Here is a 26,737-nt window from a genome sequence, read left to right on the forward strand (position 1 = left end):
CAGCTTGTGAACCTGAGGAGTACATTCCTGGCAAGACTATGGCTGTCAAAGGAGTTGGGGGTGTCACCCCCACCATACCCACCGCCTTGGTCCACCTGGATTGGGGGGCCGGCAGCGGAATGAAAGGGGGGTAACGGATGCCATCCCCACGAACGTTTTGTTGGGTACTGACCTGGGACGGTTAGTGGCCCGGTATGAGCCTACTCCAAACCCTGTGGAGCCTGCATCCCCAGCAGAAGTACTCTTGCAAGGTACTGTGTGATAATGCTGTGCAAGTGGGGAGTGCTGGCGAGGCCCCAGGGGCTATGGACTGTGTACTAGAAGCAAGCCCTAGTGAGTCTCCAGTGCCCAGGCCTGGAGGGGGACACGTTGTTACCATGCATACAGATAATGTTTATGTAATATGTGATGTGTTGCATAATGACATGTGTACAGTGAACGCTCCGTCAGCTGCAGTGGTGACCCACAGTGCTCACCGGGCTGCAGCAGACTAATTGTCCACTGAAGGGGCTGATGTCACTGGATCGGGCTCTTCCGCTTTAGAGCCTGGCTCTGAGGACCCAGAGGCCTCTCAGTTTGCCACCTCCCTGGTGCCTGTGGCCGACAGCACTGAGTTCTCCGAGGCTGTACGGCTTGATAGCAGCCTGGAAGAGCTCAGGGGACTGGCGGACAGGGCACCGGTGGAGGGCAACAGAGTGAGGGTGTACTGGGAGCAAGGCAGACTGTACAGAGAGGTTATTCCCTCTGAGCCGTCTGAAGTGGAGGAGGCAGACCGGCAGTTGATTGTTCCCCACAGGTACAGGGAGCAGCTATTAAGAATAGCACATGAAGTGCCCCTGGCTGGTCACTTGGGGATCCGCAAGACCAAATCCCGTCTTGCCCACAATTTTTATTGGCCCCACATGGGGACAGATATTGCCGATTTTTGCCGGTCTTGTGTCGCATGTCAGCGGGTCTGCAAAGCAGGTGACACAGACAAAGCCCCGCTGAGGCCCTTGCCCATCATAGAGGAGCCCTTCCAAAGGGTTGCGGTTGACATCATTGGGCCTCTAGCAATACCCAGCAGCACAGGGAAACGTTTCATTCTCACGGTGGTAGATTATGCCACTCGCTACCCTGAAGCTGTAGCCCTGAGCTCCATACGGGCAGACAAGGTTGTGGACGCATTGGTGCGCATTTTCTCACGGGTCGGTTTTCCCCGCGAAATGCTCACCGATCACGGCCCGCAATTCATGTCGCGCCTAATGGAATGCCTCTGTAAGCAAATGCCGGTAGAACACATCATGGCCAGCCCTTACCACCCCCAGACAAATAGGTTATGTGAGTGGTTCAATGGTACTCTGAAACAGATGCTAAGGGTGTTTGTTGAATCGCAAGGGAGAGACTGGGAGCGATACCTGCCCCACTTACTGTTTGCTTATCGTGAGGTGCCCCAGGCATCCACCGGGTTCTCGCCCTTTGAGCTCTTATATGAGAGAAGGGTACGCGGACCCCTTGATCTCATTCCAGAGGTCTGGGAGGGGCAGGATATGGGTCCCGGGGTCTCCTTAGTGGAATACGTTCTAAAGTTCCGGGAAAAGATGGACACCCTGGTGGGGTTAGTGCGAGAGAATCTTACTCAAGCCCAGGCCACCCAGAAGCAGTGGTATGACCACAGGGCTAGGGAGAGCGTTTGAGGTAGGTCGCAAGGTATGGCTCCTAAACCCGATGCGACAGAATAAGCTGCAGGCCGCTTGGGATGGGCCCTATACCATACATAGAAAGATTAGTGATGTGACCTATGTGGTCACGCTGGATGACCGAGGTAAGCAGCTGAAAACGTACTATGTCAATATGTTAAAGGAACATCATGATAGAACCGCTTGCGCTCTCCCTGTCTGCAGTTTGCTACCGGATGGTGAAGCAGAGGCCCTGGTTGACATCCTGGCCTCCACCCAGGAAACCGACTCTGTTACCGAGGTACAGATCAATCCGGAGTTGACAGCAGAGCAGCAGGCTGGGCTATCTGATGTGCTGACCCTTTACCGTGGTACCTTTACAGCCCGCCCTGGTCTGACCAGCCTGGCTGTACACCATGTTGACACCGGAAATAACAAGCCGGTTAGACAGTCAGCCTATAGAGCAGGGGTAGGGAACCTATGGCTCGGGAGCCAGATGTGGCTCTTTTGATGGCTACATCTGGCTCACATACAAATCAGTAGGGGCTAATTCACTAAGCTACACTGCTCAAGCAGCGCAGCTTAGTGTGGCAGTGCAAATAAAATTTGAAAGTAGGCACGCTACTGCTGTAGCATGCACTACTAACTTACGCTCCCCCAAAAGGAACAGCTGCTCCAATTGTTCCACACTGGACCCTATCAGGTCCAGTGACTTTGTAGGACGAGATCCCTGCACTTTGGCCTAATAGGCTGCCTGTCTATTGGGCCAATCAAAGTGCGCGGATCTTGTCCTACAAAGTGAATCAACTCCCAAGTCAAGCTAGCTAATTGTACAAGCTGTTAGTCGGTATTTCTCCTGTCTGGCTCTCAGGGAAATTGCTGATGTTGCTGAAACCCAAGAGAAGCTGAAGATGTGTCTGACACTTCTGCTGCCTGGCGGATCGACTGTACACACATCACCATGGCAACAGGGGTGTGAGCCTTACTGTCCCAGTTTGAAATACATTGTATGGCTCTCACGGAATTACATTTTAAAATGTGTCGTTTATGGCTCTGTCAGACAAAAAGGTTCCTGACCCCTGCTATAGAGTCTCCCCTGAGGTTCAGGCCCACATCAGCAAGGAGATTGAGGAAATGCTGTCACTAGGGGTGATCCAACGGTCGCACAGCGCATGGGCATCACCTGTAGTGCTAGTACCCAAACGGGACCAGACCACTCGGTTCTGTGTAGATTATTGAAAACTAAATTTGATAACCGCGTCAGATGCTTACCCAATGCCGAGGGTCGACGAATTGTTAGATAAGCTAGCTGGCGCGCAATATCTAACAATCGTGGATTTGAGTCGGGGATACTGGCAGGTCCCTCTAACAGCTGAGGCACGGGATAGGTCTGCCTTTATCACCCCCTCAGGTCTGTTTGAATTTAATGCCTTTTGGAATGAAAAACGCCCCGGCCACCTTCCAAAGGGTTGTAAATGGTCTCCTGGAAGGTTTGGAACATTGCGCTGTCGCCTACCTAGATGACATCGCCGTGTTTAGCGCCAACTAGGAAGACCACTTAGCGCAGCTGTCACAGGTTCTGGGACGCATTACTGCAGCAGGACTAACAGTCAAACCTAGCAAGTGTCAGATCAGCATGAAACAGGTACAGTACCTGGGACATGTGGTGGGGGGGGGAGAGCTTCGTCCAGATACTGGGAAGGTAGATGCCATTGTGTCCTGGCCCACCCCCCAAAAGAAGAAGCAGATTCAGTCCTTCTTAGGGACTGCTGGGTACTATAGAAAGTTTGTCCCAAACTACAGTGCCCTCGCCAAGCCATTGACAGACCTCACAAAAAAGAAGCTGCCCAAGCAGATTCTCTGGACACCAGAATGTGAACAGTTATTCACAGCTATGCAGAGGGCCCCAGCCAGCCCTCCCGTCTTGCAAGCGCCAGACTTCAGCCGATGGTTTGTGGTCCAGACGGACGCCTCAGCCTTTGGCCTAGGTGCTGTGTTAAGCCAGGTAAACCAAATGGGGGAAGAACATCCGATTCTGTACTTAAGTCGGAAGCTGATACCCCGGGAGGTAGCTTACGCCACCATAGAGAAGGAGTGCTTGGCAATTGTATGGGCCCTACAAAAGCTGCAGCACTATCTCTACGGTCGCATATTCACAGTCGTAACCGACCACAACCCTCTTAGTTGGTTACATCGGGTTTCTGGTGACAATGGCAAATTGCTGAGATGGAGCTTAGTTCTCCAACAATATAGCTTCAGTATTCAACATAGGAAGGGGAGCAATCATGGGAATGCTGATGGGCTGTCCCAGGATACTCTGGGAAGATAATCTGCCTTGCCCCATTCTAAAGAGGGGAGGTGTGGTGATATATTGAGGTGCTGATGATATTAGGGAATACAGGAACATATTTCTGTCATTTTTCTGTCTGCTATATCTCACATGTGTATTCTGCTTTGAAGCGATGGTCATCTGGCTGTACTACATTTGCATCTAAAGGGACTTCAGTGAATAGAGCTGGGGTGTTAGCCTCCAGCAAAGACATTGGTTAATTAGACAATGGCAGAAGTGAAGGGTTTTGTTCTACCTAACTGGAATGGAAGCTTGGAAGTCACTGACAACTGAAACATTTACCACTTCTGTTGATGAAGACTGTTAAAGCATTGTCAAGAACTCTAGACTAGCCAGGAAGAGCCTCCTGTGTGTTAAACACTATTTTGTTGTGAGGAAATTAAATTATTGGTGGAGGTGCAAACTATATCCTTATCTTTGATCAGCTAGGAAATACGGTCAACAATGGAGTTGAAAAGTGTCACTTCACAATCTTTTGATGTATAGACTTTTACCTGGAGAACTTGTATTGAGGAAGTCTTTTGGGGTGTGTGTGTGTGTGTGTGTGTGTGTGTGTGTGTGTGTGTGTGTGTGTGTGTGTGTGTGTGTGTGTGTGTGTGTGTGTGTGTGTGTGTGTGTGTGTGTGTGTGTGTGTGTGTGTGTGTGTGTGTGTGTGTGTGTGTGTGTGTGTGTGTGTGTGTGTGTGTGTGTGTGTGTGTGTGTGTGTGTGTGTGTGTGTGTGTGTGTGTGTGTGTGTGTGTGTGTGTGTTATGGTACATTTTTCACGTGTGGATGTTAGATCTCTGGAAATCCAATTATGACTGAGGATGTAATTAAATCTAGTTAGTCACACACACACACACACACACACACACACACACACACACACACACACACACACACACACACACACACACACACGCACGCTTACAGCCTCGAGGCGAATATTTCATTATAAAAACCAGGGGACAGATACCTCAAATCAGTCCCCTCCTGACGGTAGCTGCAGCTGGACTCCTGGCCCAAGCTAGTGGACTCCTGGTCTAACCAGAATTGTGTCCGTCCACAAAAGTCCAAGGTTCTTTTATCTGGATCCCTGTATTTGGGTAAGCAAATTGCTTGGTGTGTATTTTTGTAACTTTTATCTTTGTAACTTTTTACATTGTTTTTGTAATCTTTTGTATATATTCTGTTCTGCATTGTTCCACTTTTTTCCCTGGAATATTAAATTATTATTTAATAAGCTTGACTTCTGCTGTACTAAACTAACACTCATAGCCTAGAAGAGATTGAAGTGTGTATAAGTCCGTGCCTGATTGTATGATTGAGCGACACTACCGTATAAGATTGTAATTGCACTGTGTGTGGGGCGTTTGTCATACAATGGCCTAAAGCGCGCAGCTGACCCAACGTACGAAAACGCCAGTGCGAGTAGCTCAACAGCTGAGTGGCTAACAGTATCGTTCGGAACGACTGTTAGTGGTTTTGCTTCATTACAGTGTAAGATTGCAACTGTGTGTGTGTGTGGGTGCGTGGCGTTCCCGTATTCGGCCTAAGCGCAAAGCTGACCCGAATACAAAAACGCGGATTGCGCGCTGAGGACTCGACAGCAGAGTGGAAGTGTCTAGCGAACCGCTAGTGGTGGCAGTGAGAGGTGTTCTGAGGGGTCCCAGCCTTGTTTTAGCTCGAATAAGGCTGCTCCCCGCTTGATCTGGTCAAACCCGCAGTCGGGATCCGTATACGCAGGCGTGCCGCGGGCCGGTTCCTGACAATGGCCATGCTCCATGAGGAGCAACACTGGAGGCTGAGTAAGAAGCCTAAAGGACAACTGAAGCAAGAATTGAATGGAGGCTGTTATATTTCCTTTTAAGCAATACCAGTTGCCTGGCTCTACTGCTGATCCTCTGCCTCTAATACTTTTAGCCATAGACCCTGAACAAGCATGCAGCAGGACAAGTGTTTCTGACAATATTGACTGCATGCTTGTTGCTGGTGTTATGCAGACACTACTGCAGTCAAATAGATCAGCAGGGCTGCCAGGCAACTGGTTTTGTTTAAAAGCAGGGATGCCCAACTCCAGTCCTTGAGGGCCAGATCCATGCCGGAGTTTAGGATGGACAGAGAAATGTGTGCTACTTCATGATCGACACCTTTCATGATTCAGTCCCATTATTGAGCTGTGCCAAACATGTGTGATGATCTTGACCCTTGAGGACTGGAGTTGGGCATCCCTGTTTAACAGGAAATAAATATGGCAGCCTTCATATTCTTCTCACTTCAGTTGTTGTTTAATATGCATTGTGTGTATTTTGGGTGGAAACCATGCCATATTATGTGTATTTTGTAGGAAAAGCTGATAGATTGTGTATTTTGCGGAAACACTGCTACTTTATGTGTATTTTTGGTGGAACCTGCCACATTATGTTTATTTTGGTTGGAAACCCTGCCACATTATGTGTATTTTGGGTGGAAACAATGCTACGTTATGTACATTTTGGAGGAAATGCTGCCGCATTATGTATATTTTGGGGAAACGCTGCTGCATTATGTGTATTTTGGGTGGAAACACTTCCACATAATGTGTATTTTAGAGAAACCCTGCCGAATTATGTGTATTTTGGAGGAAGCAAATGTGAAGAGGTATAGAAAATCTAATGCTATGTTAGTGTATGGGGAGGCAGTCTCTTACAGCACCTCCATGCACTGTATGTCAAGTCAGCTCCCTTGTGCCCACGCTCCCTGCTCGTCATGATCAATGTGCATGTGTGCGTGCATGCAGATGTGTCCTAAGCACGGGGAAAAGTGAGCCGACTCAGCATACAGCCATCCATCTGCAGCATATTGTAGACATTTACAGATGACTGGAGGGGGACGCAGCCACAAGGGAGGTGCGGTAAGAGACTGCACACCTCCCCATACACTAACATAGTGTTCGATTTTCTATACCCCTTCGAATTGGGTATCATTTAAGACTGCTTAGTGGCTAACAAGTGAAAAAGCTTGCCCACCCGTGCGTTAGACTATGAAAGAAAAAGTTTACTGTACTTTGCTTTTTAAAGTTAAAAAAAAAAAAGTACTATTTTTCAATAAATAAGACTGTTTGCCCTCAACTTGGTCTTCGTCAGTGGCGTACCTAGGGAATTTGACACCTGTGCTGATTTACAGACCCCAACCCTTATGAAACTCTGTACTCTATACAGTGCTGCAGAATATGTCAGTGCAATATAAATACACAATAATAATATGGTAGGACATTAGAATATGACTATGGTACAATTAGATTGTGAGGTAGAGGCACAAGACATAGAGCCTGATGGAATAGGTTAAAATGGCAGGAAGACATCTCTTCAGGACTGCAGACATCACCAGTGCTGTTTGACAGGGGCATTCTGTTAAAAGAAGTCGCTAAAATCTGCAAAAAAAAAGGGTCATTGGGAAGACGACTGGGTGGGAGAGGGAGCACTTAACACATCCTGCCACCTATCTTTGCTAATGTCTCAGCTGCGGCACAGCAATCATTCTCTCTACTCGCCCTGCTGCTCTGCACATTCACTTACTGCAGGCTGTGTGTAGAGTGCAAGGAAACACATTGGCTACGGGAAATTAAGGGGGAGGGAGTGCAGGAAGTAGTACAGTCCCCTGTACTGCCTGCTGCTATTTACCCAAATGTTGCCCAAACCTTGAAAAAAGGTCCCATGTGATTGAGCACCACAGTGGCAACCCTAGCCATGGCTACACCCGGTGCTGTGAGCACATGCAGCCTTAAGGTAGGTATGCCACTGGTCTTCTTTTTTTTTATATCGGCACCCTGTCTATTTGAGTTTGACACCCCTGGTATAGACTATGAAATACTGTGGTATTTGGGGTTAGTTAACCATTGCTGGGCCAGGTAGTATTGAAACAACAAATCAAACGCTAGAAAATGGGAAACTTCCTGTATGTAGCAGAGCCAATTTTCAGCATAGAAACAAAAAGAGCGCTCTGAGACTGGCAGTAAGTTGCAATCCAACTGTCCTATAGGACAGTGCAATTGCAACTTACTGCCAATCTCAGAGCACTCTTTTTGTTTGTTTTTAGCCATGTTTATTGGATCACATAGCTGCATATGAGCAGGATTGTCTGATCACACCTAAAGGGTATACTCCAAAACCCCATTTTATCACAATTTTTAGCATAGGACACTTAGCTTCTGCAAGGTTTAATTTTCTCCTGGAAACCAGAACACCCAAAGGAAATGACTATAAATGCGTAACTCCGCTACTGTCTTTACCGCTGTACTCCGAGGCTGATGCTTGGTTTTGTTTTGAAAGGTAACTTTGGAGAGTGCAAGAATGAAACTGATGTCCTGCACTGGTCCAGATACAACTGCTTCCTCCTCTACCAGATGGGGACCTTTGCTGTTTTCCTTGAGCTGCTGAATATGGAGATTTCGTAAGATTGTCTGAGTTATTTCTGAAGTATTCTAACATTTTGCATGTGTTCCTATCCGTATCTCTCATGTGCCTGTGGTCTGCAATTCAGGAGATTTTGGAGCACTCCATGCTTCCATCTGCTGAAAAGCTTTATGGAGATGAAGATTTCATTTTTCAGCACGACCTGCCACCTGCTCACAGTGCAAAAACCACTGGTAAATGGTTTACTGACCATGGTATTACTGTGCTCAATTGGCCTGCCAACTCTCCTGACCTGAACCCCATAGAGAATCTGTGGGATATTGTGAAGAGAAAGTTGAGAGACGCAAGACCCAACACTCTGGATGAGCTTAAAGAGTAACTGTTAGCCCCCAAATTGAAATTTAAAACACTATTGCAATGTTTTATTTATTATATAAGTGAGCCAAAAAGCCAATGTACAAGTTAAAAATCAATCTAATTTTGTTACTATCTAACCTTTTCCCCCAGCTCCGGACGCAAGCCGCATATCAGATACTGTAGCATGCAGAGCATGCCTATGTCTGGCCGACCCCCCTCTCCCCCCCAGTACCAGGTGCCAATATATTCTCCCCACCGCAGCTGACCGCTCTGACACGGAGAGAGAGCGGCAGCACTTCCAGAGCAGCACCGCAGAGCAGCCAGCACCGTGCATCTCTCTCACGTGATTCTCTCACATGTGACTCGGCGGCGGCTGCTCTGGAAGTGCTGCCACTCTCTCTCCGTGTCAGAGCGGTCAGCTGCGGTGGGGAGAATATATTGGCACCTGGTCCTGGGGGGGAGAGGGGGTCGGCCAGACATAGGCATGCTCTGCATGCTACAGTATCTGATATGCGGCTTGCGTCCGGAGCTGGGGGAAAAGGTTAGATAGTAACAAAATTAGATTGATTTTTAGCTTGTACATTGGCTTTTTGGCTCACTTATATAATAAATAAAACATTGCAATAGTGTTTTAAATTTCAATTTGGGGGCTAACAGTTACTCTTTAAGGCCGCTATCAAAGCATCCTGAGCCTCCATAACACCTGAGCAGTGCCACAGGCTGATTGCCTCCATGCCACGCCGCATTGAAGCAGTCATTTCTGCAAAAGGATTCCCGACCAAGTATTGAGTGCATAACTGAACATCATTATTTGAAGGTTGACTTTTTTGTTTTAAAAACCCTTTTCTTTTATTGGTCGGATGAAATATGCTAATTTTTTGAGATAGGAAATTTGGGTTTTCATGAGCTGTATGCCAAAATCATCAATATTAAAACAATAAAAGGCTTGAACTACTGCAGTTGTGTGTAATGAATTAAAATATATAAAAGTCTAATGTTTATCAGCACATTACAGAAAATAATGAACTTTATCACAATATGCTAATTTTTTGAGAAGATCCTGTAATTCTTATCTCATAAGGTTATATTCACTTCAGATTCCCTTTAAAAGATTCCACAAACCTTCACACAGGAAACTGGTAGCTACATGTGAGTGTGAGAATGAAAACGGACTTCTTATCCACAGACGACAACACACTTTTTTTTTTTTCCTTCATTTTTAACACTACAGAAACGAATCATTTTTAATATTGTCTCGATGATTACTCAAACATTTGTTATGTGGAGCTTTGTCTATTTTGAACAGAGAATTAAAGCACACTGAGCCAAAGCAATAAGTGCCACTGACTGAAATATCACTGAGTGTAATTTGACTTTTGAATGTTTGATTCTGATTGGGAGCTACCATATATAGAGATAGTACTTAACCATTTGTATAATCTTTTCAGGTTTCAGACTATCTTTAATGTAATCCATATCTTGTGCCTATAGGAACAGCCAGGCGTGCAGCAGTGCTCTGAGGAAGCCGGCTTTATCATTAGCAGACAGTACTGAGCTCAGGTAAGGGTTGCCAGGTGCGGTGATTGTGTTTTCATAATTACTCTCTTCACTTGCCATGAAATAAAACCTTCTGTGAAATGTCTGTGTTTAGGGTGATCCTTAGTGTCATGTATCTCCTGGTTGAGAATATGAGGCAGGTGATGCCGGACGACGACCCAGAATGGGGAATTCAGAGAGAGACTTTCCGCACAGAACTTTGTGAGTCCGGGGCATTATTTCAAGGGAGCTGAACCTTTAAAAATCAAATCTATAAACTGATGCAGCTATATATTAAGTGATCTGTTGCTCTTACATAATGTATGTTTTTAGTACGTGACCTTTATTTTCACTCTTAGCTTTTTCATCCGGTGGTGAAGAACCATTTGCTCATCTCCTTTTCACAATGGTTACCAAGTTCTGTAGTGGCCACTCTCCACATTTCCCAATGAAAAAGGTCCTTCTTTTGCTCTGGAAAGTCCTCTTGGTAAGGTTAAAATTATTATTTTTTTACTAACCAAGTCATTTTATGCCTTTGTGATGTACTGCTTTTGCCTGACTTTCAAGTTATGATTTGTGTTCAAACATTTTGCATTGTGTTCAGTTCACACTAGGGGGATTCTCCGAGCTGCAGAAAATGAAGGAGAAAAAGCGGGCAGAGCTAGGTTTACCTCCACTGCCTGAAGACAGTATACAGGTGATGAAAAGCATGAGGCCCACTGCTCCACCATCTTATGGCATTGAACTGGGGGAACAGCATAAGAGAGGGCGACGTAGTCGCAGAGTAAGTGATTGCTTGGGTTTGTGTACTTCAGTCTGCATTCGTAAGAGTTTTCAGTTGTAATAGTGGTAAGCTAACCATTCTCCTAATATGCACATTTTCACTAAACCAATCAAAAACTGGAGCTGTTGATCATTTAGCTGGCAGTTAATTAATTAGCAGCTAGAGACTCTTGCAAAGGTTAAAGAACTTTGCGGAAAGATAGTATAGTAGCAGGGGGGGGGGGGGGGGATCAAGACATTACAAAGGGAGACGTTTAAAAAATAGAAGATCAAGAAATGATTGATACTTGCCAAGGATTTGGTCATGTTGTTTGATCTATTGTGAGCCTGCAGGCATATTTACTGCTGGCAAGCATGAAAGGGGAAAAAAATGGACACCACCAACTGCCCTTATCTGTGTATACACACCCACCACCAATTTGATAGGCTAAAAGTGTTTTGTTTTTTTTTTGTTTTTTTAATACCATACACACACAGGGAGATACTGGATGCTTGGCAGTTGGCAATAGTTGTTATCTCTCACAATGCAACAAGGTTCACAGACCATAAACGGTCATGGCTAATGCAGCGACAACACACTGTGGGAGGGGGTTCACCTCAATATCTGCCACACAGACATCCCTGATGCTCTATCTGAGAAAAGGTAAAGCTAATTCCTCATGGGAAAGGGGTATTGGCTACTGATTGGTAAAAAGTTCCACTTTGCATTAAAATTACTCTTTAAGCCCCAAGGTCCGGGGGGGAAGATTCCATATTGAGAAAATGGGCAGTCTGCTTTGGAACACATGAAATCCAATGCAAACAGATCCATCATTAAAGCATAACTAAAGAATAAATTACATTTAGATACTTACATCAGTAGTGGGAAGCCTCTGTATAGCCCAGAGGCCTCCCAGACCCTCTTACAGCCTACCATTCTAACACAGGGTCTCTCTAAACCTATCTGACAAAAGCTTGTTTTAAAGATCAATATTAGCAGTGATGGCACCAGCCTTTCTTAAGCAAGACTTCCAGTAATGACAAAAGTATGTACATGCAGGTGTTTGTTATTGAATGCACAGTGTAGTTTTGGAACACTGCAACTGGCCTCCTGATACTAGGGGCCAGATGTGCATCTCTAGCTATCGAATCACAATTGTATGCTCCAGTCTGGGGAAGGGGAAGGTGACTTAGGTCATTGTTATACCCTTGCCTTGGGAGCTCTGTAGCCTACAAAGTGCCCTGTATCCTTGCATATCCAAAAGTGGCTGGAGGGTAATTTCAATGGTATTTTCTCTTTTTTTTTTTGTATCCTCCACTTCAAATAGGACAGCCTTGATCTCTATAATGAGAAGGACCCCTTCAAGCATGAGGATGCGGCAGACGAAGAGGAAAATGAGGATATAGATAACCTGGTGGATGCAGAATCTGATGTACAAGAAAGGGATATCCTATCACAGACATTGTCTGGAATAAGAATCCATACAGATCGAGTGTCCTTTCCCAAGGGCCTACCCTGGGCTCCTAAAGTGAGGTGAGATAACTAAAATCATAGCTTTAACACAGCCATTATGAATGTAGAAACAGATGTTGTAGGATTTATGTACTGTATGCCTCACATCTTTTCCCTTCCAATCCATGGCTTTTCTGTTTTTACAGTGGAATGGTCCCATGTGAAACTAGCCCTACAGATACATACAGAGAGGCTGTACGTAATAAGATGCAGGAATAGACATTTCATAAGCAGAGATAGAAGGCAGCTCTTGAAACTCTACTTCTCTGTAACTCAACAACAAAAGAAGATTGAAAATTAAAAAAATAGGGGTTAAAGGTTACATGAATTGAAAGAAATTAGTGAAGCTTTACTTACCTGGGGCTTTTTCCAGACCCAGAAGTCTATCCACTCCAGCAGCAGAGTACCATTGTCCTCCAGGATGCCGCTGTCCCCTCCATAAGATTGCGACCCACATCTGGGTTGCCAGCTTCAGCACAGATTCGCCATGTGCCTCTCGTGATCTGCTTGTGCAGTTCAAGCTTTTGTGAACTGCACAAGCGTAGAGTACTCCAGGCCACAGCAGCATGATCAGCTGTGGGTCGCGATCTTATGGAGGGGACACTGGCAGCCTGGAGGACAAGGGAACTGGGCCGCTGGAGCAGATAGACTTCTCGGGGCTGGAAGAAGCACACCAGGTAAGTAAAGCTCACTAATTTCTTTTAACTCGTGTAATCTTTAAACAAGTTCCACTTTCTCCCTTTTTAATTGGGGCATTAAAGTTGAACTTAATGAAGTATTAGACATTTCAACAGAAATTAGATTAGACATTTCAACAGGAATAACATTTGTAATTTATATCAATTAAATGTTTTTATGCCCTTCAGAAATTACCAGCTGCCAAAGCTGGCTGACTCGCCTGTTTGAACAAAATAAACATTTACATTACAGCTTCAAGGGCAGTGGAATTGTGTTTAAGGCCGGTTACACACTTAAAACGTGCAGAACTGCTCCTGCACGCGTTGCGGCGTGTTGTCGGGAATCTGCGGTGCGACACTGAGTAGTGCCGGTAGTAGTTAATTAACCCGAAGGGGAAACGCCGATTCCCGACGATAAAATGCGCCGGGATGCGTCGTACCGCAACGCATCGAAACGCAGCGTCGGGTGTGAAAGGTAAAATGAAAGTCTATGGAGTTTCCTTTTACCTTGGTTAACGCAAAGTATAGACTTTACGTTAAAACGCCGAAAAAGGGCTCTGGTGTGAAAGAGCCCTTAAGGATTTCTGAAGTAGAGAGGGATCTGAAGGCTGCCCTATTTATCTCCATTTAATAATTTTACAATACTTTTAGTCATAGACCTTGAGCTAGCATGTAGATCAGATTAGATTTTGACTGCATTTGCTGCATGCTTGTTTCAGGTGTGTGATTCACACTACTGATGCCAGAAATATCAGCAGGACTGCCAGGCAACTGGTATTGTTTAAAAGAAAATAAATATGGCAGCCTCCATATCCATTTCACTTCAGTTGTCCTTTAACAAACCCTGATGTTCTCCTGAAGGGGCATCTTGTTGAAAATGATGTAGCTGTATGGATAATACACCTAGACAGGGAGTGTTCAAATTTCTCCATAGCGTATTTTTTTTAAAGAAGTGTCTGTCAAATGTTTCCCACAGGCTTTCCCGTGCTGAGATGGACTGACCCTGTCCACTACCTGTCTCTCCTTACAAAAGCTGTTGTGTAAAACAGGGCTCACACCTTGCAACCAATGTAAATTAACCTCCTTGGCGGTAATCCCGAGCTGAGCTCGGGGTATGCCGCTGGAGGTCGCCGCTCAGGCCCCGCTGGGCCGATTTCAATTCTGAAAAAAGCAGCACACGCAGCTGGCACTTTGCCAGCCGCGTGTGCTGCCCGATCGCCGCCGCTCCGCGGCGATCCGCCGCGTGCAGCGGCGAAAGAGGGTCCCCCCAGCCGCCCGAGCCCAGCGCAGCCGGAACAAACAGTTCCGGCCGGCGCTAGAGGCTGGATCGGGCGGCTCTGACGTCAGGACGTCGACTGACGTCCATGACGTCACTCCGCTCGTCGCCATGGCGACGACAAAAGCGAAACAAGATAGGCCGCTCATTGCGGCCTATCTTGTTACTTTCGATTGCCGGAGGCGATCGAAAGAACGCAACAGGAGCGCCCTCTAGTGGGCTTTCATGCAGCCAACTTTCAGTTGGCTGCATGAAATATTTTTTTTTTATTAAAAAAAAACCACGTTGCAGCCTCCCTGGCAAAATAAATAAACCGCCAGGGAGGTTAATGGGCTTGTTGACATATGAGAGTTTTTAGCTCCATGAAGCTGGCCCACCTAAGATCAGCAAAAATAAAAACTCCATCATGTTTGGTTAGGGCTAGGTTTGTGCCCATTTGTGCAGAAAAAAAATAAAGATTTGTGCTGCTTTTGTTTTGAAGATGATAGCACTTATTTTTACCCAGACAATAACGTCACCCAGCCCCCGTACAACAGCCTATGGACATGAAACTGGTATGGTTCTTGAACATTTTAAATTATGCCACTCTTCAGGAAACCTTGGTTTATGTCCTTGACAATGGTATCCTGACATGTTTGTGTCTGACATGTCGGCGTAATTAATGTCATGTCATGTGGGTGCATGCTGTTATGTGGGTGTGTGCTGTATGTCATGTCATGTGGGTGCGTGCTGTCATGTGGGTGTGTGCTGTATGTCATGTCATGTGGGTGTGCGCATCTCTAGTGCAGCAAGACATGTTGTTACTCATTTTAGTAGTTATTTACTGATTGTATTGTTTGCTCTAGATATTTTGGGTATAGACCTGTGATGCCCTGATAAAGGGACATGTGAGTCCCAAAACGTTGGCTTCTGTCTGCAACAATTAGGCCCTGTTCACACTTGCGTTAGTGGCATATGGATCCGTGAAACCGTATGCAATCTTACCGTCTATCGGTTTCATTTGCCTTCCACTGCTTCCGTTCCATTTCCACAGACAACCAACCCCAAAGTGAATTTTACTGGATAGTTCAGTTCGTTTCTTCACTAGTGTGAAGAAACGTTCCGTTTTTCCTTATTACTCCCAGTGCAGTGCTTCTGTTTCCGTTATGCTGGGCTCAGTGGTCCGGATAAAAACTTGCGATCCGTTCAGCGGATCGTACAGAACGGTTCAGTTTAAACGGACGGATGTAAACGGATCCATAGGTTAACATTGGATCCCTTTGCATCAGTTCTGGTTTTTAGCGCTAATGTGAACCGGGCCTTAAATATTTCATTGGGAGTGCCCTCCTCTTCTCTTTATTTACTATTTATTTACGATTTTAAACTGAACATGAAAAAGTTTCTTATAAGAGAAAAATAAGGATAAAAAGGAGATATTTTTTCATCTCCTGTTTAAAATAACTTTTCAGCACTTTGTAATTAAAAAGTAGGCGGAAAGGTACTATAAAAATGATTGTTTTCTTGTTTGTAAATGATTTAAAAGGGATTTTATTGACCAGGTGTGAAACGATCACCTAGGAGAAAAAGTGAATTGCATATGGGCCTAGGACTTGTACTTGCTGGCCTGCTTGTATTATTCGGGGATGGTTCTGCTTTAAGATTTGTCAGCTATAGAACATGACGGCTGCTGCAAATTAAATGTTACTTTTATTTAACACTAACATTCATGTCCATGACTAGGTAAATGCTTCTGTTTCAATTTAAGAATGTATTCTTGTAAATTGGATTTGGTTTCCCAGAGAGGTAGTTATGACTTCATCATTCTCATTTGCAGTCAGATTGTCAGAGAAAATAATCCCCTTATGTTTCAGGGAGAAAGATATTGAAAATTTCCTGGAGATGAGCCGAAACAAGTTCATTGGGTTCACATTAGGACAGTGAGTATTGAAATGAATCCCAGAACCATCACCTACTGCTCACTATGCATGTGCCGCCAACAAATAATGTATTTTCTCCTGTTTAGAGACACAGATACTTTGGTTGGATTACCACGTCCCATTCATGAGTGTGTCAAGATTTTAAAGCTGGTAAAATTCTTTATTTTAGACCTTTGTCGGGTTACATGGAATGATGTCTCTTTGTTTGTTACTTATAGTTCTCAGCTAAATTGGACTATTTTCTCCAAAAAAATGCAATAAGGAGAAACAATATGTATGTCCGCCAATTGACAATGCACCATCTAGGCATAAAACCTATTTTGCTACATTTGGAAGTCTATGGGGTCAAAAGAAGAAGAGAAACCTGGGTTCCTGAAAACTCATAGGCACAGGCCTCAGTGTAACTCGGCCTATTCCTGACAGGAAAACCTGGGCAAAACTGAAGAGAAGCCCTCCACCACATGAACAGGTGCCCCTAGCTGGCCTAGATGTAGGGAAGCTGCCTATGTTTCTTTCTGACACCTGTAACAGGAATCTTTGTTCTGTATTTACCAGTGACCCCAATTGTCAGGCTATAGATTTTGTCTGCATTTTGCTGTATCGCCCATTTAACTTCTTAGCCATTAGTGTTTTTATTGTAAAGGGCCGGGTTAAAGGTCTTTAAAGGAAACCTTCATTGTCAATGAAATGTAATAAATTGTTGATGCTCGCTTGACAATAAGATATTGGCATTTTGTCCCAAACATGTACAGTAAAAGTTCTTACCTTGTGATTACACTGCAAAAGATTGAATTATTGGTGAGAATACCATTTTAAGAGAGTTGAACCATACCAAACTTTAAGGCAGTGGTAGTTCATAACTTTATCTTTGTTCTTGCAGCACAAGTACGTATCAATAGCGGATGTCCAGATTAAAAGGGAACAAGAGCTGGAAAAATGCCCTCTGTCATTGGTAAACTACCTCTTCTAAATGTTATTGCTTGGATTATTACAGATTTGTATATGTATGTTTGAGGTGCTGACTCCGTGGAAATCCATTTAGACATTTTTATACTGTATGTTTGGTAGTCTCCTGAGTGTTCTGAAAATGTAGTCAGAAAGGCTGGGTTGTTAGTAAAATGAGACCTTGCAGTCCCCTTAGGCACATCATTATCCATGTTCTCTGCCGCACACTTCCACCTCCACACTGCTCTGCCTTGCCAGGTGTCTGGAAGATTTTACCTGTAAACTAAAGAGAACATTGTCTGACCTACGCCAGCATGGCACAATAAAATGGCAGAGGGATTCCACTTTTTCAACTAAGATTTTTTAAGATTTTGGCAGTAGGGATTGTTGCATTTAAGTAATGTGTTCCAGTTAATGAAATTTCTGCCCTCCCCTTGCAGTGCTGGACCATGTACAGTAGAATATCATTATAGGAAACTCTGATATAGTAAACCTTTGGCCATGGTAAACTACTTGGCCAGGTCCCTTGAAGGTTACTATAAAGGAATTCTACTGTATATTCTTTCTTTGCATTCTTTGTGCCATTTATGTCATTTGCAGTCAAAAATATACTTTTAAAATTAAAAACAGACTTAGAGCTTGCTTTTGCACATGACCTCCCAGACCTACTGGGGCTGATTACAGCTGAATGGCAGACCGCGGGAGAACGGCGAAGGACACAGACATGCTTATAGGGCTGGAGGAAACCCCAGATAAGTATTATTTTTATTATGTGGTCACTGGTACACTTTAAATGTCTCCCGGGGCTTCATACACTTGTTCTGGCTTTGCCATGAACTGCCAGTGCGTCAGCAGCAGCACTAGAGAATAAGGGGCTTAAGAGAAAAAAAGATTTATGTTATGTTTAAGGCCTTACTCCCACTATAAGCGTTGCTCTGCGCATTTCAGCAACACGTATGTTGTGCGACACACGAAAACATCAGAAGTGTATAGACTGCACTGTCTGATGTTCAGACTATATGCGATGCTCTGAACAGCAGTGCAATGCGCTTTTGCACTGTTGCATACATTTTTCGGCAAAGCGCAGCACTGACCCTTTCACTGAAGTGAATGGGGTCAGCAACACACGGCAGTGCAGATGGCATGAGTGTTTCCTTCAAACACACTGCCATCTGCGTTGCCTAATGTGAATAAAGGTGTCCATACACTTAAAGATTTGCAGCAGATTCGACCATCAGATTTCTGTCAGATGCCTGTCAAGTTGAATCTGACAGGAATCTATCTGATGTGTGCCACACAGTTGGAACAGATTTCCAATAGATTTCAGAATGAAATCTATTGGAAATCGATCTAAATGCATTATTGGACCATTAGATCCAGTGCAACTCTATGGGCCATGGATCTGCTACCAGCAGCAGATCAACTTTCCATCCTGTCAGATAGATCAAATCGATCAAAATCGGACACAAATCGAAATAATCTATTTCTGATCGATTGATTCCATAGAATCGATCAATAGCTGAAATCGACCAGTGTATGGGCCCCTTAAAGGGACTCCGAGCTCTGAAAAAAAAGGAAAGTTGTACTCACCAAGGGCTTTTTCCAGCCCAGTGCTGGTCGGGAGGTCCCACGCCGGCGTCCTGGCTCCTCTCCTTCTCCCCGCTCCGGAATGGCTGGCAGGCCGCAGCCCGGGCGACACTCTCCCGAGTGTCGGGCTGCTTCTTCCGCATATGACGCGGATTACGTCACACGCCGGCCGCCGTGATGACGCGAGGCGGCCGGCGTGTGACGTAATCCGCGTCATATGCGGAAGAAGCAGCCCGACACTCGGGAGAGTGTCGCCCGGGCTGCGGCCTGCCAGCCATTCCGGAGCGGGGAGAAGGAGAGGAGCCAGGACGCCGGCGTGGGACCTCCCGACCAGCACTGGGCTGGAAAAAGCCCCTGGTGAGTACAACTTTCCTTTTTTTTCAGAGCTCGGAGTCCCTTTAATGCTGGGAATACACGGTTTGTTTCTGCCGTGCGTTTCTGCTCTCCATCGATTTTGCCGCTCATTTCTGCAGTAGATTCTCTTATCTTCCGCTCGTTTTTCTTATCCCTTTTCCATTCACTTCTATCAGAAATCGAGTGGCAAAAGAATCGAAAGGGAGATCGGACATGTCGAAATTATCTATCGTACCATCTAATCAACTAAAAAGCCAACCGTGTATTCCCAGCATAAGGCCTTATGCCTAGTACACACCATACAATTTTTTGTTAGATTATTTTCAGTAAAGTACTGGTATAGACCGGTCATTATCTCTGGTGCATTGTCTTCTGGTTATCTCCTGCTGAGTAGAACAATGCCGAATAGATGTTGAAAATGATCTATCTGGCAGATAAATCTAACAGAAAATTGTATGGTATGTACCCAGCATTGCAGTGTTATATGCAAAGACATCGATGCACAGACTGCATGTTCTGACATACACGTGTGCATTGCAAACCAGTGCATTATTGGAGTGCACCGCTGCATGCATTTGTGTCTGCAGAGCAGCGCTGACTCATTCAGTGTAATTGCATGGGACAGTGTTGCAACAGACAGCAATGTTTAGGCTGTGCGTTGCTGTATAACGACACTTTTGTAGTGGTCGGGCTGGTTCACACGGACGTTTTGCTGGCATTAAACGCAGCATTTTAAAAGTACAGTTTTTAGGAATCTACCACCCTCCCATGCAAGTGAATGGGAGCATTTAGTACAAGCTTTTGCAGGCTTTCATGAAAGCCTGGCAGTTGATCCCAGCGTCTCGTCTCCTCTCAAAAGCAACACGCAGCTTCTAGAAGGCGTTTGAAAGCCAACAAAATCCAATGAAAGCCCATAAAAGCCCAGCCTTTCCATATACTTCCTGTAAAAGCCACCGAAAGCCCAGAAAATGCAACGCTTTCCTGAAAGCCATTAAAGCTAATGGGATCCCATATTTAAATTAAAAAAAGTCAGATACTCCCCTAAGGAGAGGGAAGGCTCGGGTCCTATTGAGCCTTCCCTCTCCTCTCCGGGTGCCCTCGGTGCTGCGCTGGCTCCCCGTTCACATCCCCCGCCGAGGGGACTTTGGAAGTCTTCGGGAGCCGAGTCCTCTTGAAGACAGGCGGCTCCATACTGCACACGTGAGAGTGCGTTATAGAGGACTATAGAGCACTCGGGCTCCTGAAGCATTTCCGAAGCCTCCCTTCGGCGGGGAAACAGCGGTATTTGACCGAAACGGACGAATACCGCTACGGGGGAGCCAGCGCAACAGAGGGGACCAGGAGAGAAGAGGGAATGCTCTATGGGGACCCAGAACATCCCTCTCCTTAGGCGAGTATCTGACTTTTTTTTTTATTTAAATATGGGTTCCCATTCACTTTAAAAGCCTTCAAAAGCCATTTAAAAGCTAAGCTGTTAAATGCTAGCATTCTTGGAAAAAAAAACCCACAGCATTTGAACAAAACGCTAAGCAGAAGCTCAGCAGAAGCCCATGTGAACCAGCCCTTAACGAGGCCAAAGTAAGCATTGTCAACACAAACATTGCTCTCCATTTCTCCTACACTGCCAGCAATGCATATGCTTTATAGATATTTGTACATTTCCAGTTGTATTTGGATGTTTATTTTATACACCAGTAGATCCATGGTTAAATAGGGTCAGTGCATTATAACATCTATGCTTGATTTTTTTTTTTTTTTCCATGAAATTACCTTGTTTTGATCGTAAGATATTGCTAATGCCTTTCTATATGTAATATTGCTAACTATATTTTAAACACTAAGCTGGTGAATGATTACTTCTTAACAGGGAGAAGAGGAGGTGGAGGAGACTGCTACAGAGTGTCTATACAGAGCCATGTTGGTCAACATACCTCAGTACATGGTAAGTTCTTGTATGTATGTTTAGCACATAGAAATTCTTTTTACTCTACATGTACATCTTGTTACAGCATATTAAGTGTACTCTGTGTTATATCTGCATGTTTCAGAAGCATAGCTTTGTGCAGCCTCTGAAAAGGAGAGGGGACATTGTGGGAAAACACTGTTTTTTGGTAGGAATAACACATTAAAGTGAACCTCCAGACTAAAAATCGACTCAGCAGCACTGAAAAGGCTTGGTATTTCTTTAACAGTTTCACAGCATCAGAACTTTGTTTCTCTTATCCAAGCCTCATTTTTAGCTGCACAGAAGAAAACTGCCCGGGCTTTTTTCCCCTGATTCTGTGCAAAGCATGATGGGATTTCTGATGTTGTTGTTCTCGTTCTGCTGTTTCGGTGCAAAAAATTTTTTCTACATTTTGAATTTGACATTTGAAGCCTAGCGCATGCAGCTGGGAGGGGTTATCAGGACACAGGACAGTTGGAACTGTCTCTCCTGCTCCTTGTCACCTCCTTTCAACCAAAAAGATGGCTGCCCCCATGACAAAGATGGCAGCCCCCATGAAACACAAACATTTTCCTTTTCTTTTAAAACAGGGTGGGTAAAAAATTATATTACCTATCTATTCTAATTAACATAACTAATGTAACTTAATGACAGTATGTTTGTTTAGGCTGAAGTTCCCCTTTAAGCACATTACAAATACAATACATAAGATGTCAGCGCTGCGTAATATGTTGGTGCTTTATAAATACAATAAATAAATAAATGTTAACCATGTTGTGGCTGGATACAGAAATATGAACAGGAACATCAGTGAATGCACATCACAGTAATGCACAGTGCCACTTTGAGGCCAATTTGGCGTATTACACTTCAGTTTCATTTCATAAAATGTCATATAATTCCGGTGCCAAAACAATTTGACAAGATTACTGGTGTCTTTATCGTTTGTAAGGAACTATCTTACATAGTGCAAGACATTACAGCAAGTGTTTTCACTGGAAATTCTAGGGATCATCTCCTGAAAAGCTATAATAGATCTACTTTACAAAGCTATGCAATACAAATACAAGTGCCAGGTTTCACCATTCATGCAAGGGTGAAACATGTCAAAACACAATACTAATAGTATGATATAAGGAAATATGGATTTTTATTTAGTTTAATTGGATGTGTGATCATTCTTTTTCTCACAATTGTCATTGAGCTTGTCTCATCAATACAGGATAGGACAATAAAAAAACAAATACCTTTATTTTTTTTCTTCTTCATGTGAGGAAAATAATCTTATGGGGCTGTAACTGAAAATGATTGGACATGTTAATTTCCTGCTATTTTTGTTAGAAGCATTTAGTGATTACGCATTTTTAAAGCCTCATTCACCTTCCGCCCCATGAGAAAATGTTTGATCAATAATGCTGTGCAAAAATGTTCTATTTTGCCTGTAAAAAAAAAATAAAAAAATCTTGCAGTTAGCCAATAGCCAGCTATTTACCACTGACAGCCTGCAGTCTCTGGACCAACAGGTCACATATAGCCATCAGTGATATAATCCTTGTAATGAGAGACTGAAGCTGGCATTTCAGAAAGATGAACAGTCGGGAACTCATGCAATGCTGTCCCAAACTCTTCTCTGAGATATTTGCTACAGCCACCATGCCTAGAGCCTGACAGCTAATGGATATGCTGTTGCTGCCAGGAGCATCAGTCCTACTGCCATCTCCCATTACGTGTATGCATTAGGGAATGGGGGTGAGGAAGGTAGTAAAGAGGACTTGAAGATGTAAGGAATTGGGATATTAGGTTCAGTGCCTCAGGAATTGCTATTAAACATTTTAATTAAAAAAAAAAAACTTATTTACAATTGCATTTCTATAAAAAGCAATTCTTAAACATGAGGAGCTTTTAAAAGAAAATAGTACAGCCAAAATATTTTAGATTTGTAAAATGAGCAGAGCAATAGCTCTAAAAGTTGGTCCAGGTACTTTTTCTAAGAAATCCTATAGTCCTAGTGTATGTGACCTGTAGTAGTTTTGTAGAAGTCAGTATCGCTCAATTCAGCCATTAGTGATCACTGTAGGGAGGTGGAAGACAAACCTCTAAGAACAAAGGGAGGTCTGATTCAGCAGTCACTAGTAGCAGTGCGGGGCAGGGACCAGCATCTGTCAACAAGGCCAGCAGCTGCTACAAACATGGCAAACCTCTGCGATTTCTGCAAATAAATTACTTCTGCCTCCTGTCTGTATTACAGGTACTACTCTGATTACTATTAAAACTTCAAATGTTTTGATTGTATGATAAATACACTACCCAATACATACATAGACATAAGTCTGTGGTAGGGATTAGATTGTGAGCCCCTCTGAGGGACAGTTAATGACAAGACAGTATACTCTGTACAGCACTGCATAAGATGTGGGCGCTATATAAGTACTAAATAATAATAATAAATATCCAAATGAAACTTGTGGTCCTTAGTAAGACCTCCATACTCATTTGTCATTTCTGATGCTCCTCTGATTAGGTTCAATAAAGATTGTAGATATCTGAAAATAGTTTTTGACTCTTAAGAACACCATCAGTCTATCCTGCACTGAAAGCCGCTGCAGTAAAGGCCTGGCAGAGCATTAAAGAACAAGCGACACCCATGCTAACCTAGAAATAAAAAACATATAAGTAGATAAATACTACTTCTACTTGCATAACAGATGTATTGTGCTATCCACGTAATGATTCCTGTGAATGTTATAAAGGAAAAGCAGAAAATCCTATTCTAGGCAGTCGCCATCTTGCCAAGCTATTGCTGACATCATATCCTCCCTGACTCTTGTTTCCCCCCCCCCCCCCCTCCTCCCTTCTCTTGCTCATTGTGTATTCATTAGCTGCCCTCCTCCCATAGTCTTCAGACACTCCCTTTAAGGTACTAACAGCTGCACTGTCAGCTAGGCAGGGAAATAAATGGAAGAGGAGGAATATATTATAGATAAAAAGAACTACCAGCTTTCAACTCTATGGCACGGTTTGGCACTAGGGCCAGTGCTCCTAAAGTATGTGATAACTACAAACCATAACAGCAGAAAAAGTTTTGCAAGTTTTGATTAGCAGGATTAGCATCCTGATCACTTAATACACTTAGACCAGTTGCTGTTGAAATTTGATTTTTTATGGTGACAATACCGCTTTAAAAAAGAAGCAAACATAACATCTGATGTCCATGAGTTCAGACTTCAGGTTGTCTTTGCCAGCAAAGGGGTTTCAACCAAGTATTAGAGAAGAACATTTTATTTCGTTATTTCATTTGTCTAATTACTATCAAGTCCCTGAAATGAAGGGATTGAGTTTAAAAATGATTTAGTTGCCTCATATTTTTATGCAATTGTTTTGTTCACCCCACTGAACTAAAGCTGAAAGTCTGCACTGCAACTGCATCTGAGTTGCTTCATTTAAAATGTATTGTGGTAATGTACAGAACCAAAATTAGACAAAAAAATGTTGTCTCTGTACAAATATTTATGGACCTAACTGTAAGTATATGTTCCTGTATTGGCAGATTGCTTTGCTTAAAATACTGCTTGCAGCTGCTCCAACTTCAAAGGCCAAGACTGACTCCATAAATATTCTGGCAGACATTTTACCTGAGGAGATGCCGTACGTAGTTTCAAACTGCAATGAAAGTCGCATTTAAAAGTGGAAAAAAATAAAACTAAATATGTATAGTTCTTACAGTATTTTGTGAACCTGCTGCATTGTGTCTGTGTCAGGAATAAGATATGTGATGTATGTTGTATAGCAAAGAGAGCAGCACATCTACATATGCCATGAGAACTGATCAGTGAAGTGCTGACTTCTGGGAGCTGTAGTCAAATGTTAACAATTGGTTTTAATGACACTGGGAGAATTGAGCAATGTATCATGTCCAGTTGACTGACATGGCTTTTAAACAAATACGCATTTTCTTTTACTGATCTAAAGCAGTTGCATAAAGTGAACCAGAGAAGAAGCACCCTCGTGTATTTTACCATATATATCAGTGGGAACATTAGAGAAAACGCCTACCCTGCTCTCTGTTTCATTCTTCACTGCTCAGTCTGCCTGTTAGCAGCCCTGATAAAATCCCCGACTGAGCATTCAGTCTGGCTTTGCTCAGTAATCATTATAGCTGAGTCTGTCTTCTCTGATGTCTTTTCAAGCCCAAGCCTGCCCCCTTCTGGCTCTGCTATAATGACTCAGCTATGATTCCTGAGCAAAGCCAGACTAAATAAAATACAAGAGAGTGCTACGTCTCTGGTTCACTTTAAAGGGAAGGTCCGAACTTAAAAAAAACCCACAGATCTACTTACCTTGGGGTTCTTCCAGCCCCTGGCAGCCGGATCTATCCCTTGCCGCAGCTCCACTCCCATCCGGTGGCCCAGGGTTCACTCCGTTGCAGATGCTGACCTTGCGATCGCGCAGAACTCATGAGGCTTGGATCATTCTGAGCAGAAAAACTGTGTCTGTGCAGAATGCTCCAGACCACGTGAGCGGCGCAGCCGCACGCACAGGCGCAGAAGATGACGACAGGCATCTGCAACGGAAGGAACCCTGGGCCAACGGCTGGGAGCAGAGCTGTGGTGAGGCACAGATCGGCTGCCAGGGACTGGAGGAAGCCCCAGGTAAGTAGATTTTATTTTTTCCCCAGCTTGGTTGTTTCCTTTAGAGTGTGGTTCAATTTTACCCTTTGCACTCAAAATTTGTCTACAAAACAACTTGTAACACAGACAGTAAACTAGCTTCACACTGGACATTATATCTAAGTTTTCACAGATTTGAAACTCAGCAGAATCAAAAATAGTAAGTGGTGGTTAATTATCCACCTAATTGATTAATAGCTATGGGGTTTGATTGGTTCTGGTTTAGCTCTGTGGATATCTGCATGCAGAAAGGGATTTGAAGCGAATATCTCTGACAGATGTAAAAATAACAGCAGGTTCTTAGTTAAAACAAAACACAGCAGTCTTTGTTCAGTTCACTGAGACAAGCTGCCCTCCTTCCTCCAAACTGGTTTCTACACTATATCACGCCATACAAATTACAGCAAGCACACATTTCATGTATCATACTGAACTGGGAACATATTGGGTTCTAAACATCTTACACAGGGAGCACACGCCTAAAAAAAATTTCAGGAAACAATGAACTTCAATCCCTGCCCATCCCGCTTATTTAAAGTCACTGGGCCACAAATGCAGTTCCATTTTTGTGTGAACATTTGCATAAAAACAATGTGGCATGGGTTTAACCTGTTGAGGACCATAGGTTTATACCCCCCTAGTAACCCAGGCTATTTTTACAATTCCGCCCTGCGCAGCGTTAATGGTTTATTGCTCGGTCATACAACTTGGCACCCAAATGAATTGTACCTCCTTTTTGCCAGTAGCGGAGGATTTTCTTTGGTCTTTGATTGCTGCTGTGTTTTTTTATTTATTTTTTTTAATCCATTTAAATGTTCTTA

At 43.9% G+C, this 26,737-nt stretch overlaps 1 protein-coding gene across 1 annotated transcript in view; it reads left to right on the forward strand.

Annotated features, from left to right (window-relative positions):
- STRIP2 (striatin interacting protein 2) overlaps positions 1-26,737 on the forward strand; it is a 91,509-nt gene that overhangs the window by 21,660 nt on the left and 43,112 nt on the right. The window contains exons 5-15 of the mRNA XM_068275961.1: positions 8,298-8,418; positions 10,230-10,298; positions 10,390-10,496; positions 10,634-10,761; positions 10,879-11,058; positions 12,365-12,570; positions 16,353-16,418; positions 16,505-16,568; positions 17,299-17,370; positions 21,172-21,246; positions 24,797-24,894. Of these exons, the coding sequence (XP_068132062.1) occupies positions 8,298-8,418; positions 10,230-10,298; positions 10,390-10,496; positions 10,634-10,761; positions 10,879-11,058; positions 12,365-12,570; positions 16,353-16,418; positions 16,505-16,568; positions 17,299-17,370; positions 21,172-21,246; positions 24,797-24,894 (1,186 nt within the window). The remainder of the gene's footprint in view (positions 1-8,297; positions 8,419-10,229; positions 10,299-10,389; positions 10,497-10,633; positions 10,762-10,878; positions 11,059-12,364; positions 12,571-16,352; positions 16,419-16,504; positions 16,569-17,298; positions 17,371-21,171; positions 21,247-24,796; positions 24,895-26,737) is intronic.

Source organism: Hyperolius riggenbachi, chromosome 3 (genome assembly GCF_040937935.1).
Source record: "Hyperolius riggenbachi isolate aHypRig1 chromosome 3, aHypRig1.pri, whole genome shotgun sequence".
Taxonomy (NCBI): domain Eukaryota; kingdom Metazoa; phylum Chordata; class Amphibia; order Anura; family Hyperoliidae; genus Hyperolius; species Hyperolius riggenbachi.